Source organism: Ciconia boyciana, chromosome 26, assembly GCF_034638445.1.
Source record: "Ciconia boyciana chromosome 26, ASM3463844v1, whole genome shotgun sequence".
Lineage (NCBI taxonomy): Eukaryota > Metazoa > Chordata > Aves > Ciconiiformes > Ciconiidae > Ciconia > Ciconia boyciana.
In genome coordinates this window covers 356,163-366,954 of record NC_132959.1, presented here as the reverse complement: position 1 = coordinate 366,954, position 10,792 = coordinate 356,163, and the positions used below count along the sequence as shown (strand labels likewise).

General features: G+C 72.1%; 3 protein-coding genes across 4 annotated transcripts; 1 reads left to right on the top strand and 2 right to left on the bottom strand.

Annotated features, from left to right (window-relative positions):
* Window positions 1-1,458: 1,458 nt before the first annotated feature.
* DPM3 (dolichyl-phosphate mannosyltransferase subunit 3, regulatory) lies at window positions 1,459-2,146 on the bottom strand. Its single transcript, XM_072846946.1, has 2 exons — window positions 2,005-2,146; window positions 1,459-1,767 (listed from the first exon to the last, which is right to left on the bottom strand). The coding sequence occupies exon 2, from the start codon at window positions 1,759-1,761 to the stop codon at window positions 1,483-1,485; it is 279 nt and encodes a 92-aa protein (XP_072703047.1). The 5' UTR covers window positions 1,762-1,767; window positions 2,005-2,146; the 3' UTR covers window positions 1,459-1,482.
* Window positions 2,147-2,874: 728 nt separating this feature from the next.
* Window positions 2,875-4,376, bottom strand: KRTCAP2 (keratinocyte associated protein 2). Its single transcript, XM_072846945.1, has 5 exons — window positions 4,239-4,376; window positions 3,813-3,967; window positions 3,677-3,740; window positions 3,298-3,364; window positions 2,875-3,059 (listed from the first exon to the last, which is right to left on the bottom strand). The coding sequence occupies exons 1-5, from the start codon at window positions 4,240-4,242 to the stop codon at window positions 2,939-2,941; spliced, it is 411 nt and encodes a 136-aa protein (XP_072703046.1). The 5' UTR covers window positions 4,243-4,376; the 3' UTR covers window positions 2,875-2,938.
* A 156-nt stretch (window positions 4,377-4,532) lies between these two features.
* Window positions 4,533-10,197, top strand: TRIM46 (tripartite motif containing 46). 2 transcript variants are annotated; one of them, XM_072846947.1, is made up of 10 exons: window positions 4,533-4,971; window positions 5,736-5,998; window positions 6,112-6,455; window positions 6,572-6,715; window positions 6,862-6,957; window positions 7,077-7,330; window positions 7,441-7,562; window positions 8,679-8,978; window positions 9,075-9,372; window positions 9,515-10,197. In XM_072846947.1, the coding sequence occupies exons 1-10, from the start codon at window positions 4,844-4,846 to the stop codon at window positions 9,888-9,890; spliced, it is 2,325 nt and encodes a 774-aa protein (XP_072703048.1). In that variant the 5' UTR covers window positions 4,533-4,843; the 3' UTR covers window positions 9,891-10,197. The 2 variants fall into 2 exon arrangements, with proteins under 2 accessions (XP_072703048.1, XP_072703050.1); XM_072846949.1 differs by having other exon boundaries at window positions 4,535-4,906; window positions 5,743-5,998.
* The last annotated feature ends 595 nt before the right edge of the window (window positions 10,198-10,792 follow it).

Below are 10,792 nucleotides of genomic sequence, written 5' to 3'. Positions count from 1 at the left end.
GACGCACCAGGCAGAAACTTGGCTGCCGACCGGTCGCTGTGGCTGGCATGTGCCCCGAGCGGCTGGCAGGAGCGGCTGTGAGGCGGCTCCACACGTGAGGCCGGAGGTGAGCGGAGCATCTCCCGGGGACATGAGTGCCCGCAGCGGGCACGTGTCCGTGCAGAGAGGTGCTGCCACCACACTGCTGCCTACCGAGCTGGCGGAGGGCTGTGAGTAGCCCCTGGATGGCCATGAGTAGCCCAGAGGGCTGTGAGTAGCCCGTGGAGGGCTGCTGCCCTCGCCCTGTGCCAAAGCTGCGGTCCCTGCCCCAGAAAGGTGCCACTTCACCGAATCTGGGGTGGTGCCACCCCACAAACAGCCGCGCACAGGCGAGACCGCGGGAACTGCCCACCCTGCTCTGAGCTGCCATTGTTGCTCAGGAAACAGCTAATTAGTCGCTCCTGCTAATTAGCCCGAGTCCTCCCTCATGATACCAACTGCTCCTTTTTGCAGAAGGATGTGCAGCCGATAATTAAAAACAAGAAAGTCCTTTGGCTGGTATGCGAAGAAGCCAGGGAGGCTGCCAGGAAGGCAGGCCCCGGCATGCGTCACCACCAGCCGTGCAGCTCTTCCAGCCGGGCCGGCAGCACCGGGTCTCAGGTAGCCCCGGACAGAGGGGCACCCCCAGACAGAGGCCAGGCAGGGCCCCCCCTGCCCACAGCAGGGACGCCTCCACCGCAGGGCGCCCGTCCCCCTTCCCAGAGAAGCCCGGCGCGGTGCTCTGGCGTGTCTGCCTGCCGCTGCCCGCGAAGGCGGGGGCAGAGGAGCGGCAGCTGCAGCCGCTGCGCCGACAGGAGCGGGGAGCAGCCCCCCGGCATGGGCCGAGCCGCCCCGGCAGGCCGGGGGAGACCACAGGCTCTGGGCACTCTGCATTTTAAAGGCTGCGCCGCCTGCTCCACCCAGCCAGCCTCTCTCCTCCTTCCCCTGGAAACGGGCCAGCGGGGCCGGGATGAGTCTTCTCCAGCTCCCACCCGACGGTGCGAACCACATCTGAAGGGCAGCCGGGAACGCACTCTGCCCGCAGTGCTACCCAGCGCCGCGGGCCTGCGGGGCGAGGCCTGATCCTGTCCTCGCCACCTTGCATCCCGCCTCTAGAGCCAAGCTCCAAGAAGCTCGGAGAGGGAGAGGCTGGGCTGGGACAGGGCGGGTTCCCCGCAGCCTCTGCAGGGTGGTGGGAGTGCCGAGAGGGGACCCGGGCCTGCGTGGAGCCCCCTCCCCTGCGCAGAGCTCCCCGAACGCCAGCCTCGCCCCGGGGACAGACGAGCCATTTCCCACCAGCGTGGCTTCGAGCAGCACCCCGGGGTCCTCGGCTGCCCGCTGCCCCCGCCCAGGGCAGCGCCGCCCAGGGGAGCCCCAGCCGGAGCCCCCCCGCACCCCCTGCTCCCCGGCCCCCCGGCAGCTCCGTACACCGCAGGCAGGCACCGTCCCTCGGCTTTATTGGGGTCACAAGCGCAGCCCTCGTCGGCGCAGGTCCGCCCGTGCCGCGCTGATGTGCTCCTGCAGCTCGGCGGCCGCCTCCTCGCAGTCGTTAAAGGTGGCCAGGCGGTAGCCCACGGTGGCCAGGGAGTAGCAGCCGAAGGCCACCAGCAGGTAGACGGGCAGGGGCAGCAGGGCCTGCCGGTACGGGGCCGGTAGCCGCAGCCCCGGCGGCGCCAGCGCTAGCGCGGCCCAGGCCGAGCCCAGCAGGGCGAGTCCGCACAGCCACTGCCCCAGCTTGGTCATGGCGGCCTGCGGAGAGAGGGGCCGTGAGAGCCGGACGGACCCGCGCCCCGCACCGACCTCCCCCGCCCCAACCGGGCGGGGCCCGGCCCCGGACCCCTCCGGGCCCGTCAGGGGCCTCCCGAACAGGGCCCAGCCCTGAACCCCTCCGGGCCTTCGCCACCCGGCGCCGGGACCCGGCCCCAGCCCCCTCCGAGCCCGCCGAAGAACCGGTACCGCTGCCGGTACCGGCCCCCACCCCCCCACCTGGATCGGTCCCGGGCCCGGCGCCCGCTCTCCCCCCGTCGCGAGGATGACGTCACGGCAGCGCGCCGCAGCGCGGGGACCGCTGGGAGCTGTAGTGCGGAGCCGCGCCACGTCGCATAGCGCATGCGCAGAGGGAGGCTGCGGGGCGCCCCCTGCAGGCGGGGCGGGACCCCCCGGGCCGGGCCCGGTGCCGCAGGAAGCGCCGGGCTTTGGCGGCCGGAAGCATCTGGTTTCCTCCGCGTCCGGCCGCGGCGGGTGGGGGGGGGGGGGCCGGCGTGGGAGCAGGCCTGGCCAGCCCTCCCACGGCTGGCGGGGCCTGGACCCTTCCCACGGCCACCCCCCGCCCCGGGGCAGCCCCGGTGCCCGGTGGCTCCCCCCTGCCCGTCGCAGGGAGGGCACGGACGTGCCTTTGTTCCCCTGCCAAGCACCGGCAGCCTTGGCTGTGCCAGCGCCGGGGCCGAGCTTCACCGTCCGCCGCTCTCCCTCCCCGTCCCCGGAGCCCCGATGCATCCCCCCCACCGGCCGTGGGGACCCCCGCCGCCCCCCGGGCCCAGCCCCTGCGGCACCAGAGCCTGCTCCGACCCGCCCGGCTCCGCTGGGATTTTCCTCCCTTGCAGGCCCAGGCAGACGAGAGGCCGTCACACATTTTCCCTGTGAGGCGGCGGGGGGATGGCGGCTGCGTCCCTGCCCTGGCCACGCTCTTCCGACCCGCGCCGAGCCCCCCCAGGCACCGGCGAGGTGGAGAACCCACCCCAGGCCCTGCCGCAGCCTGGCCGAGCGAGTGGGACTGCTCTCAGCCGCACTGGCACGAGGAAACCGGGCTGAGAGACAGCGAAGGAACCAAACCCGAGGCGGTTGCGGACAAGAAGCTACAAAGAAATGGCTTTATTGGGCGGCTGAGAGCCCCAGTCCGGCACCGTGGGGCTGCGGGACATCAATTCCTCTTCCTGCCTTTGCCGACAGCCTTGGCGGGAGCAGCAACGGGCGCTGCAGACTGGTATAGGGTGGAGGAGATCTTGTTGATGTAGTAGAGGCCGACCATGGAGAAGATGAGGCTGGGAGGAAAGAAGAGAAGAGGCTGCTCAGCTGCTGGCAGGCAGGAACACGCCAGGGCTGAACCAACACCTTCCCCTTCGATCCCACTGCACTGTGGTGCCTAACACTGGCCACCCCGGGGGTCCCTGGCCAGCTTTGGCCCTGCCCGGTGCCCCATTCCCTCCCAACAGCAAGCACAAGCCATCAGGGTCCCTGGCAGCAGCACAACGGCTGCTTCAGGGCAGGCTCCGGACTTACCAGGTGGTCACACAGACTCGGTGAATGAGGCCAGAGGCGAAGAGAGCCAGCAAGAGGCAGGTGAGGACTGCAGGGGAAAAACAGGAGAGAGAAAAGATGCAGCCATGCTGCCGCAACACATCAGCCTCAGAGCGGCAGGGGCCAGGGCCGCAGCGATGCAGCAGGACAAACCGCCCCACAGCATGGGAACTACCAGGGTGGGCCCCTCCTCCAGGGCAGGGCTGGGACCCTTCGGTCCCACAGGCAGAGCACGCACGGGGCAGGGCCACGCCACAGGCCTTTCGCAAACCCAGCCCCGCCATGAGCCGGCACACCTGACGCCTTTGGACGACAGCGTGCTCCCACTCCTCCCCGCCCCGCGCTCCTCCGCAGCACTTACTCTCGGGGAATATCTTGGCCTGGAAGCCCTTGCCGAAGACGAGGTTCTCCAGGTTGTTGAAGGCCTGGCCGGAGGGTTAAGGGACAGAACGGGGCGCTGCAACCCCGGCCCCGCTCCCGACGGCCCCAAAGGATACGGTGAGGGAGCAGACGAAGAGCGCGGAGCCCAGCAGCCCACCCTGGATGGTCAGCCACTCGGTGGAGGCCAGCTGCCGGCTGTACATCTGCATCCCGGCGAAGAGCAGCAGCGAGAGCAGCGAGGAGAGCGCCAGGGAGGTGCCCGTGCCTACGGCTGGGGCCGCGGCCTCACCTCAGCGAGGCCGCCGAGCCCGGGGCCACCGCTGGGGCCAAGGCCGCCTCTCGGGCCTCGGCCTGGCCTGCCGCGCCCAGGCCCCGGCCTTAGCCCCCGGGCCCGGGCCCGGGCCCGGGCCCAGGCCGTCCCGCAGGCCCCCGGCAGACCCCCAGCTCTGGCCGCCCCCCGGGCCCCAGCCCGCCCCGCAAGGCCCCGGCCGCCCTCCGGGCCCGCCTCGGCCGCCCCGTGCCCCGACCACCCTCCCCGTTACCCATGGTGCCCCGCGGCGTCGCCCCCGGCGCCGTCCCAGGCCCGTCCCGGTGCCGCCGCTCTGCGCAGGCGCACTGCGGCTGCGCCGGGAGGGACACGGCATCAGGCGCGGGGGGAGACAGTGCGCATGCGCCGGCGCCCCCGCCCCTCCCCGCGGGCGCAGCGCTCCGGCGGGCTCGGGCGCCCCCTGGCGGCCGGGCGCGGCGCTGCAGGCCCCGCCGGCTCGCGCGCCCCCCGGCGGCGGGGAGAGGCGCAGGACCCCCCGCCCCCGCCCCCGCCCCCGCCCCGCCGGTACCGGCCCCGGGGCCTCTCCCGTGCCCCGCTCAGCCCGCCCGGGGTCCGCTTCGGGCGCCGCTCACCCGACCCGCGCTGCCGTCCGCACGGGCCCGGCGGGGGGTGCTCGGGGGTGCGGCGGGAGCCTCCCGCTGCCGCCCCCCCGCTGCCGCCCCCCGCCGTCCCCCCGCCGCCGCCGCCGCCGCCGGGGCGGGTCCCGCCGAGCATGCGCGCCGCCGCCCCCCGCCCTCCCCCCGGCTCCGCCGCTCCCTGCAACAGACCGGGGCGTCCGCGGCCGCCGCTGCTGCCGCCGCCGGGAGCGGGCGCGGAGCCATGGCCGAAGGCGAGGACCTGCAGACCTTCACCTCCATCATGGACGCGCTCGTCCGCATCAGCGTGAGCGGCGGCGGCGGCGGCGGGGGGGGTGGAGCGGGGCGGCCGGGCCGGGCCGGGCTCCCCCGGGACCGGCGTCGCCATGGCAACGCGGCGGGGCCCGATGGCGGAGGCGGGCGGGATGGCGGGGGTGCCCTTGAGGGCCGGGCAGGCCGCGGCGAGGCCTCGGACCCGCGCCCCGACCCACCGGGCCTGGGGCTGCCGGGCGGCAATCCCCGGGGAGGGCCAGCACTGGCCTCCCCCCCCCCACCCCGTGTCACCGCCGGGGCCGGGAGCACCGGGAGCTGCCTGCACACCCGTGGGCGGGGGTCCCGGTCCCCATCCTGGCCGCGATCCTGGTGCCCATCCTGGTCCTGGCCCTGGTACTGCTCCCAGTCCTGGCGCTGGTCCTGGCTCTGGTCCCAGTGCTGGCCCCAGCCCCAAGCCCCAGCCCCAGCCCAGCCGGGGTCCCCATCCTGGCCCTGGCCCTGGTGCTGGTCCCAGTGCTGGTCCCGATCCTGGCCCTGGTGCTGGTCCTCATCCTGGCCCCAGTCCTGGTCCCCATCCCAGCCCTGGTCCCAGTGCCGGTCCTGATCCTGGCCCTGGCCCTGGTGCTGGTCCCAGGGCTGATCACAGACTCGGTGCTGGTCCTGGCTCTAGTCCCAGTGCCAGTCCCAATCCTGGCCCTGGTGTGGCCCCAGCCCCAATCCCCATCCCAATCCCAGCCCGGGTCCCCATCCTGGTGCTGGTCCCAGTGCTGGTCCTGATCCTGGTCCTAGTGCTGGTCCCAGCCCTGATCCAGTCCTGATCCCGGCCCCGGTCCCGTCCGCGGCGGGTGACGCTCCCCCCTCTCCCTCCAGACCAGCATGAAGAACATGGAGCGGGAGCTGGTCTGCCCGGTGTGCAAGGAGATGTACAAGCAGCCGCTGGCCCTGCCCTGCACACACAACGTCTGCCACGTCTGCGCCAGCGAGGTGCTGCTGCAGCACGGCTACCTCTGCTGCGACCCCAACTCCGAGCCCTCCTCGCCCGCCGCCACCCCCGCCACCCGCAGCCCCCGCCTGGGACGCCGGGCTGTCCCCAAGCCCGACCGCCTCGACCGCCTCCTGAAATCAGGTGGGACGGCTGGAGGGGATGGGGATGGGGCCCAGTGGGCTCCCCCACGGGAGGGCCGAGGAGCTCCGGGGCACCAAGCCCCACCCGACGCCCTCCCCACCTCCCTCCCACAGGCTTCGGCACCTACCCGGGGCGCAAGCGGGGCACCGTGCACCCCCAGACCGTCAGCTTCCCCTGCCCGGCCTGCCAGCGGGACGTGGACCTGGGCGAGCGGGGCCTGGGCAGCCTCTTCCGCAACCTGACGCTGGAGCGGGTGGTGGAGCGCTACCGCCAGACCATCAACATCAGCGCCGCCATCATGTGCCAGTTCTGCAAGCCCCCGCAGCTGGAGGCCACCAAGGGCTGCACCGAGTGCAAGTCCAGCTTCTGCAACGAGTGCTTCAAGCTCTACCACCCCTGGGGCACCCAGAAAGCCCAGCATGAGCCCACGCCCCCCACCCTCACCTTCCGCCCCAAGGTACGGCCTCCCCATCGGGGTCTTCCTTCCCTCCCCGGGATTTTGTGGGTGCCGGGGGGAGCGCCTGGAGGGGGGGTGGGCGCGGAGCCCTGCTGAGCTCCCCTGTGCCCGCGCAGGGGCTGATGTGCCCGGAGCACAAGGAGGAGGTGACTCACTACTGCAAGACCTGCCAGCGGCTGGTGTGCCAGCTCTGCCGCGTGCGACGCACTCACACCAGCCACAAGATCACCCCGGTGCTCAGCGCCTACCAGGCCCTCAGGGTAAGAGCCGCGGGGGCCGCGCTCGGAGCAGGGACGGGGCTCGGTGGGGAGGAGTCGGGGGCACGGGCAGAGCCCCGGCACAGATGGGGTGTGCAGGTCGGGGACGGGGGGCTTGCCGGCACCTCGCCTCACCTCCTTCCCCGCAGGAGAAGCTGACGAAGAGCCTCGCCTACATCCTGAGCAGCCAGGACACGGTGCAGACCCAGATTGCCGAGCTGGAGGAGACGGTGAAGCACACGGAGGTGAGGGCGGAAGGTGCCTGCCTGTCCCTGAGCTGTCCCTAGGCAGGGGGTGGCACTGCCAGGCGGGTCCCCTCTCTGCCTCGGGGCGTGTGGCACGCTGACCCTGCCGTCCTCGGCAGGTGAACGGCTCGCAGGCCAAGGAGGAGGTGTCGCAGCTGATCCAGGGGCTGTGCGCCATGCTGGAGGAGAAGCGGGCGACCCTGCTGCAGGCGATCGAGGAGTGCCAGCAGGAGCGGCTGGCCAGCCTGCACTGCCAGATCCAGGAGCACCAGGCCATGCTGGAGAACTCGGGCATGGTGGGCTACGCCCAGGAGGTGCTGAAGGAGACCGACCACCCCTGCTTCGTCCAGGCTGCCAAGCAGCTGCACAACAGGTACTGGGCTGCGGGGACCCTGGCGGGGGCTGCCGGGGGCGTCGGGGCCCTCCGGTGCCCAAGGCGGCCGCCGCGTACCACCCTGACGTCCCTGCTCTCCCGTGTCGCAGGATCCTCAGGGCCACCGACTCGCTGCAGAGCTTCCGTCCTGCGGCCACGGCCTCTTTCAGCCACTTCCAGCTGGACGTCAGCAGGGAGCTGAAGCTGCTCACCGACCTGGCCTTCATCCGAGGTAAAGGCAGCAGGACCCGGGCACCGGCTGCACCCCGTGCGGAGGTGCAGCCCCTCCGGGCAGAGCGGCTCCCTGCCCGTCTCGGAGCCGGAGCTCAGCCACGGCTGCGGAGGGCTGCGCTCGGGCGGGCAATCGCGGATCTGCCGGTCCCCCCTCCCCGTCAGGGACGGCCCCCCCCGCCCCCCGGCAGCCCCCAAAGCGATCCCTGCCCCTGCCCTGCCCTGTGCCAGGGCGGCCGGGCGAGGGGGCAGGACAGGCAGGGCCGCGGTGCCAGGTAAGGGCAGCAGGAGCGCCGGAGGGTGAGTACGGAGCGGAGGCTGCCCCGCTGCAGGGCAGGCGCTTCCCCGCAGGGCAGGAGCCGCGTGGCCCTGCCGGACCCGCTGGCAACACTTTTCAGACCTGCTTCTACCTCTCTTTGTTTATAGGCTGCGGCCGCTGCTGAGTCGTCACCGAAGTAACTGAGGCAAGTCACATCCCTGCCCCAGAGCCGGCCCCGCTCTCTCTGTCCCATCCCTCCATCCCCACTCCCTGCTCCGCCGCCATCCTCCATCCCCGTCCTGCCCGCCGGCGGTGGCAGGCGGTGGCTCTGCCCTCCCCTCCATCTGCTGCTGCTCCTCCTGCCCTCCCGCCCCCTCCTCACCCCATCTCCGTCCCCCTCCTTGCCCCCTTTCCATCCCCCTCCTCGCCCCATTTCCATCCCCTTCCTTGCCCCACTTCCACCCGCCATCCCCTCATCTCTCCGCCCCCCCTTCCCACCCTGCCTCCCCGCTGCCACCGCGCTGCCAGCATCTTCACACCACCCTGCCATCCCCATCTCCTCCCCTCCTCCTCTCCTGCTGCCTCCATCCTCTCTCTTTCTCTCTCTCTCTCCTCCCTCCCCGACTTGCACTCAGCCTGTCTGGTCCCTGGAGCCCCACAGCAGCGAGCTCCTCTGTCTCCCCGACTCTCGCTCTCCTCTGGTGCCTACACACGGTCTCCGCAGTCAGATTCCCCTAGACTCCTGCTGGTTGTGCGTCCGTGCGTCCGTCCGGAATGCCCCTTCCCTGCGTCTGGCCGCCTCCCCGCCTGCCGGGGGGGGGGATGCTGCCTGATGCCCGCCGGTGCCTCTCCCCGCAGCGCCCGAGGCCCCCGTCATCGACACGCAGCGCACCTACGCCTACGACCAGATCTTCCTGTGCTGGCGGCTGCCGCAGCACTCGCCGCCTGCCTGGCACTACACGGTGGAGTACCGCAAGACGGACGCCAAGGCCAAGGGGCTGAAGCTGTGGCAGCGGCGGGAGGAGGTGCGCGGCACCAGCGCCCTCGTGGAGTACCTGGACACCGACAGCGTCTACGTGCTCCGGGTGAAGGGCTGCAACAAGGCGGGCTTCGGGGAGTACAGCGAGGACATCTACCTGCACACGCCGCCCGCCCCAGGTGAGGGGTGCTGGGGGCTCGGAGCACCGATCCAGAGCACCCTGCCGGCCGCTCGCGCCGTCCTTCTCACCCACCCTCCTCTCCTCCTCCCTGCAGTCCTCAACTTCTTCCTGGACAACCGCTGGGGCTTCAACCGGGACCGGCTGGCCATCAGCAAGGACCAGCGCGCCGTGCGCAGCGTCCCCGGCATCCCCATGCTCTTCGCCGCTGAGCGCCTGATGACCAGCTGCCACCTCTCCATCGATCTGGTCATCGGCGACGTGGCCATCACGCAGGGCAAGAGCTACTGGGCCTGCTGCGTGGACCCCAGCTCCTACCTGGTCAAGGTGGGCGTGGGGCTGGAGAGCAAGCTGCAGGAGTGGTTCCAGGTGCCGCAGGACGTGGTGAGCCCCAGGTGAGTGGGGGGCTCGGTGGGTGCCGGGGGGTCCTCCGCCTGTTCCTGCCTCCCCGCCGGGCGCCGGCTCTGGGGCGCAGAGGGGACGCCCAGCACGTCCCTTGCGTGTCTGCGCCGGGACTCACCCGTCCCCCGGCCGCAGGTACGACCCCGACAGTGGCCACGACAGCGGGGCGGAGGACACGACGGTGGAGGCACCCCCGCCCTACGCCTTCCTCACCATCGGCATGGGCAAGATCTTGCTCTCGCACGGGTCGGCGCTCACCTCTCGTGACCCCAACGGCTGCACCGTGCCCTTGCCCCCGCGCATCGGCATCTGCCTGGACTACGAGCAGGGCAAGGTGAGCTTCTACGACGCCGTCTCCTTCCGCGAGCTCTGGGAATGTGGCGTGGACTGCTCAGGGCCCGTCTGCCCTGCCTTCTGCTTCATCGGAGGGGGTGCCCTGCATCTCCAGGAGCTGGTGGCCAACAAGCAGGAGCGTAAAGTGACCATCGGGGGCTTTGCCAAGCTGGACTGAGCCGTGCCCGTGCTCCCCGCACGCGCGCCGGCTGTGACCCCCGATTGCCCAGCGAGCTCCAGGGCCTGGGGAGCACACGAGCGAGCAGGGAGCAGAGCACAGCGAGGGCAGCCCTGGCCCTGCCACCGGCTGGGAGCAGGCCAGGTGTTTGTTTTGTGGGAGGGGGGGCGACGGGGACAGCTCTGCCGTCCCCTCCTCTCCCCGCCTGCCTGCCCCTTTCCCCAGCTTGGCTCGAGGCCACGGGCAGGGCTGGGCAGAGGGCGCGGGCCAGGTCCTGGCAGAGGGTCCGCCCTAGAGATGGACCAGGGAGGGGGGCGTGAGCGGGATGGGGGGCTGCGTGGGGAGGGGGGCGGCAGGTGACGGTGGGGGTGACGGTGGGGGGGAGAGGCTGGGTGCTGGCTGGGGTGGGGGAGGCAGCTGGGCTTGGGGAGAGAGGGCGGGGGGAGGCCGGGCTGGAACGAGGTGTGAAGACTTTTTTAAAAATGGCTCATTTTCAATGTGGCTTACCCGGCTGCAGCGCCAGGGCCGGGCACAGCCACCGCAGCCAGGCACAGCTGCCACCGGGTCCCTCCCGTGGGTGGCCGGGTCGTGGCCCCCACTGTCCCCTGGGGCCGCAGAGCAACGCTGGCTGCTCTGCCCTGTCCCCAGGGGAGCCGTGTGCTCGGCCAGCCCTGCCTGTGCCCCTGCCTGTGCCCCTGCCTGCATGGGGCACCGGCCCATGGCTGCCTGCACGTGCTCCGGCAGGACACGCTCGGCCCCCGTTACACCGCTCGGTGCCAAACCGCACGCAGCCAGGGCAGGCTGGAGCCGCAGGGTCGGGATCCGACCTGGCCGGGAGCCGCGCGGGGCCGCCATCCACTGCGGGGACCCGTGCTGGCGGTCGTGTGCCGGGATCCGTCCGA

Bases quoted from the DNA above. Each gene is read 5' to 3' on its own strand.
- DPM3 (XM_072846946.1), bottom strand. From the start codon at position 1,761: ATGACCAAGCTGGGGCAGTGGCTGTGCGGACTCGCCCTGCTGGGCTCG.
- KRTCAP2 (XM_072846945.1), bottom strand. The intron at 3,365-3,676 runs GTAAGTGCTGCG...TTTCCCCTGCAG, and splicing joins GGCCAAGATATTCCCCGAGA to TCCTCACCTGCCTCTTGCTG. The intron at 3,060-3,297 runs GTAAGTCCGGAG...CTTTCCTCCCAG, and splicing joins CGAGTCTGTGTGACCACCTG to CCTCATCTTCTCCATGGTCG.
- TRIM46 (XM_072846947.1), top strand. From the start codon at position 4,844: ATGGCCGAAGGCGAGGACCTGCAGACCTTCACCTCCATCATGGACGCG. The intron at 4,972-5,735 runs GGACCGGCGTCG...CTCCCCCCTCTC, and splicing joins GGCCGGGCCGGGCTCCCCCG to CCTCCAGACCAGCATGAAGA. The intron at 6,716-6,861 runs GTAAGAGCCGCG...CCTTCCCCGCAG, and splicing joins GCGCCTACCAGGCCCTCAGG to GAGAAGCTGACGAAGAGCCT.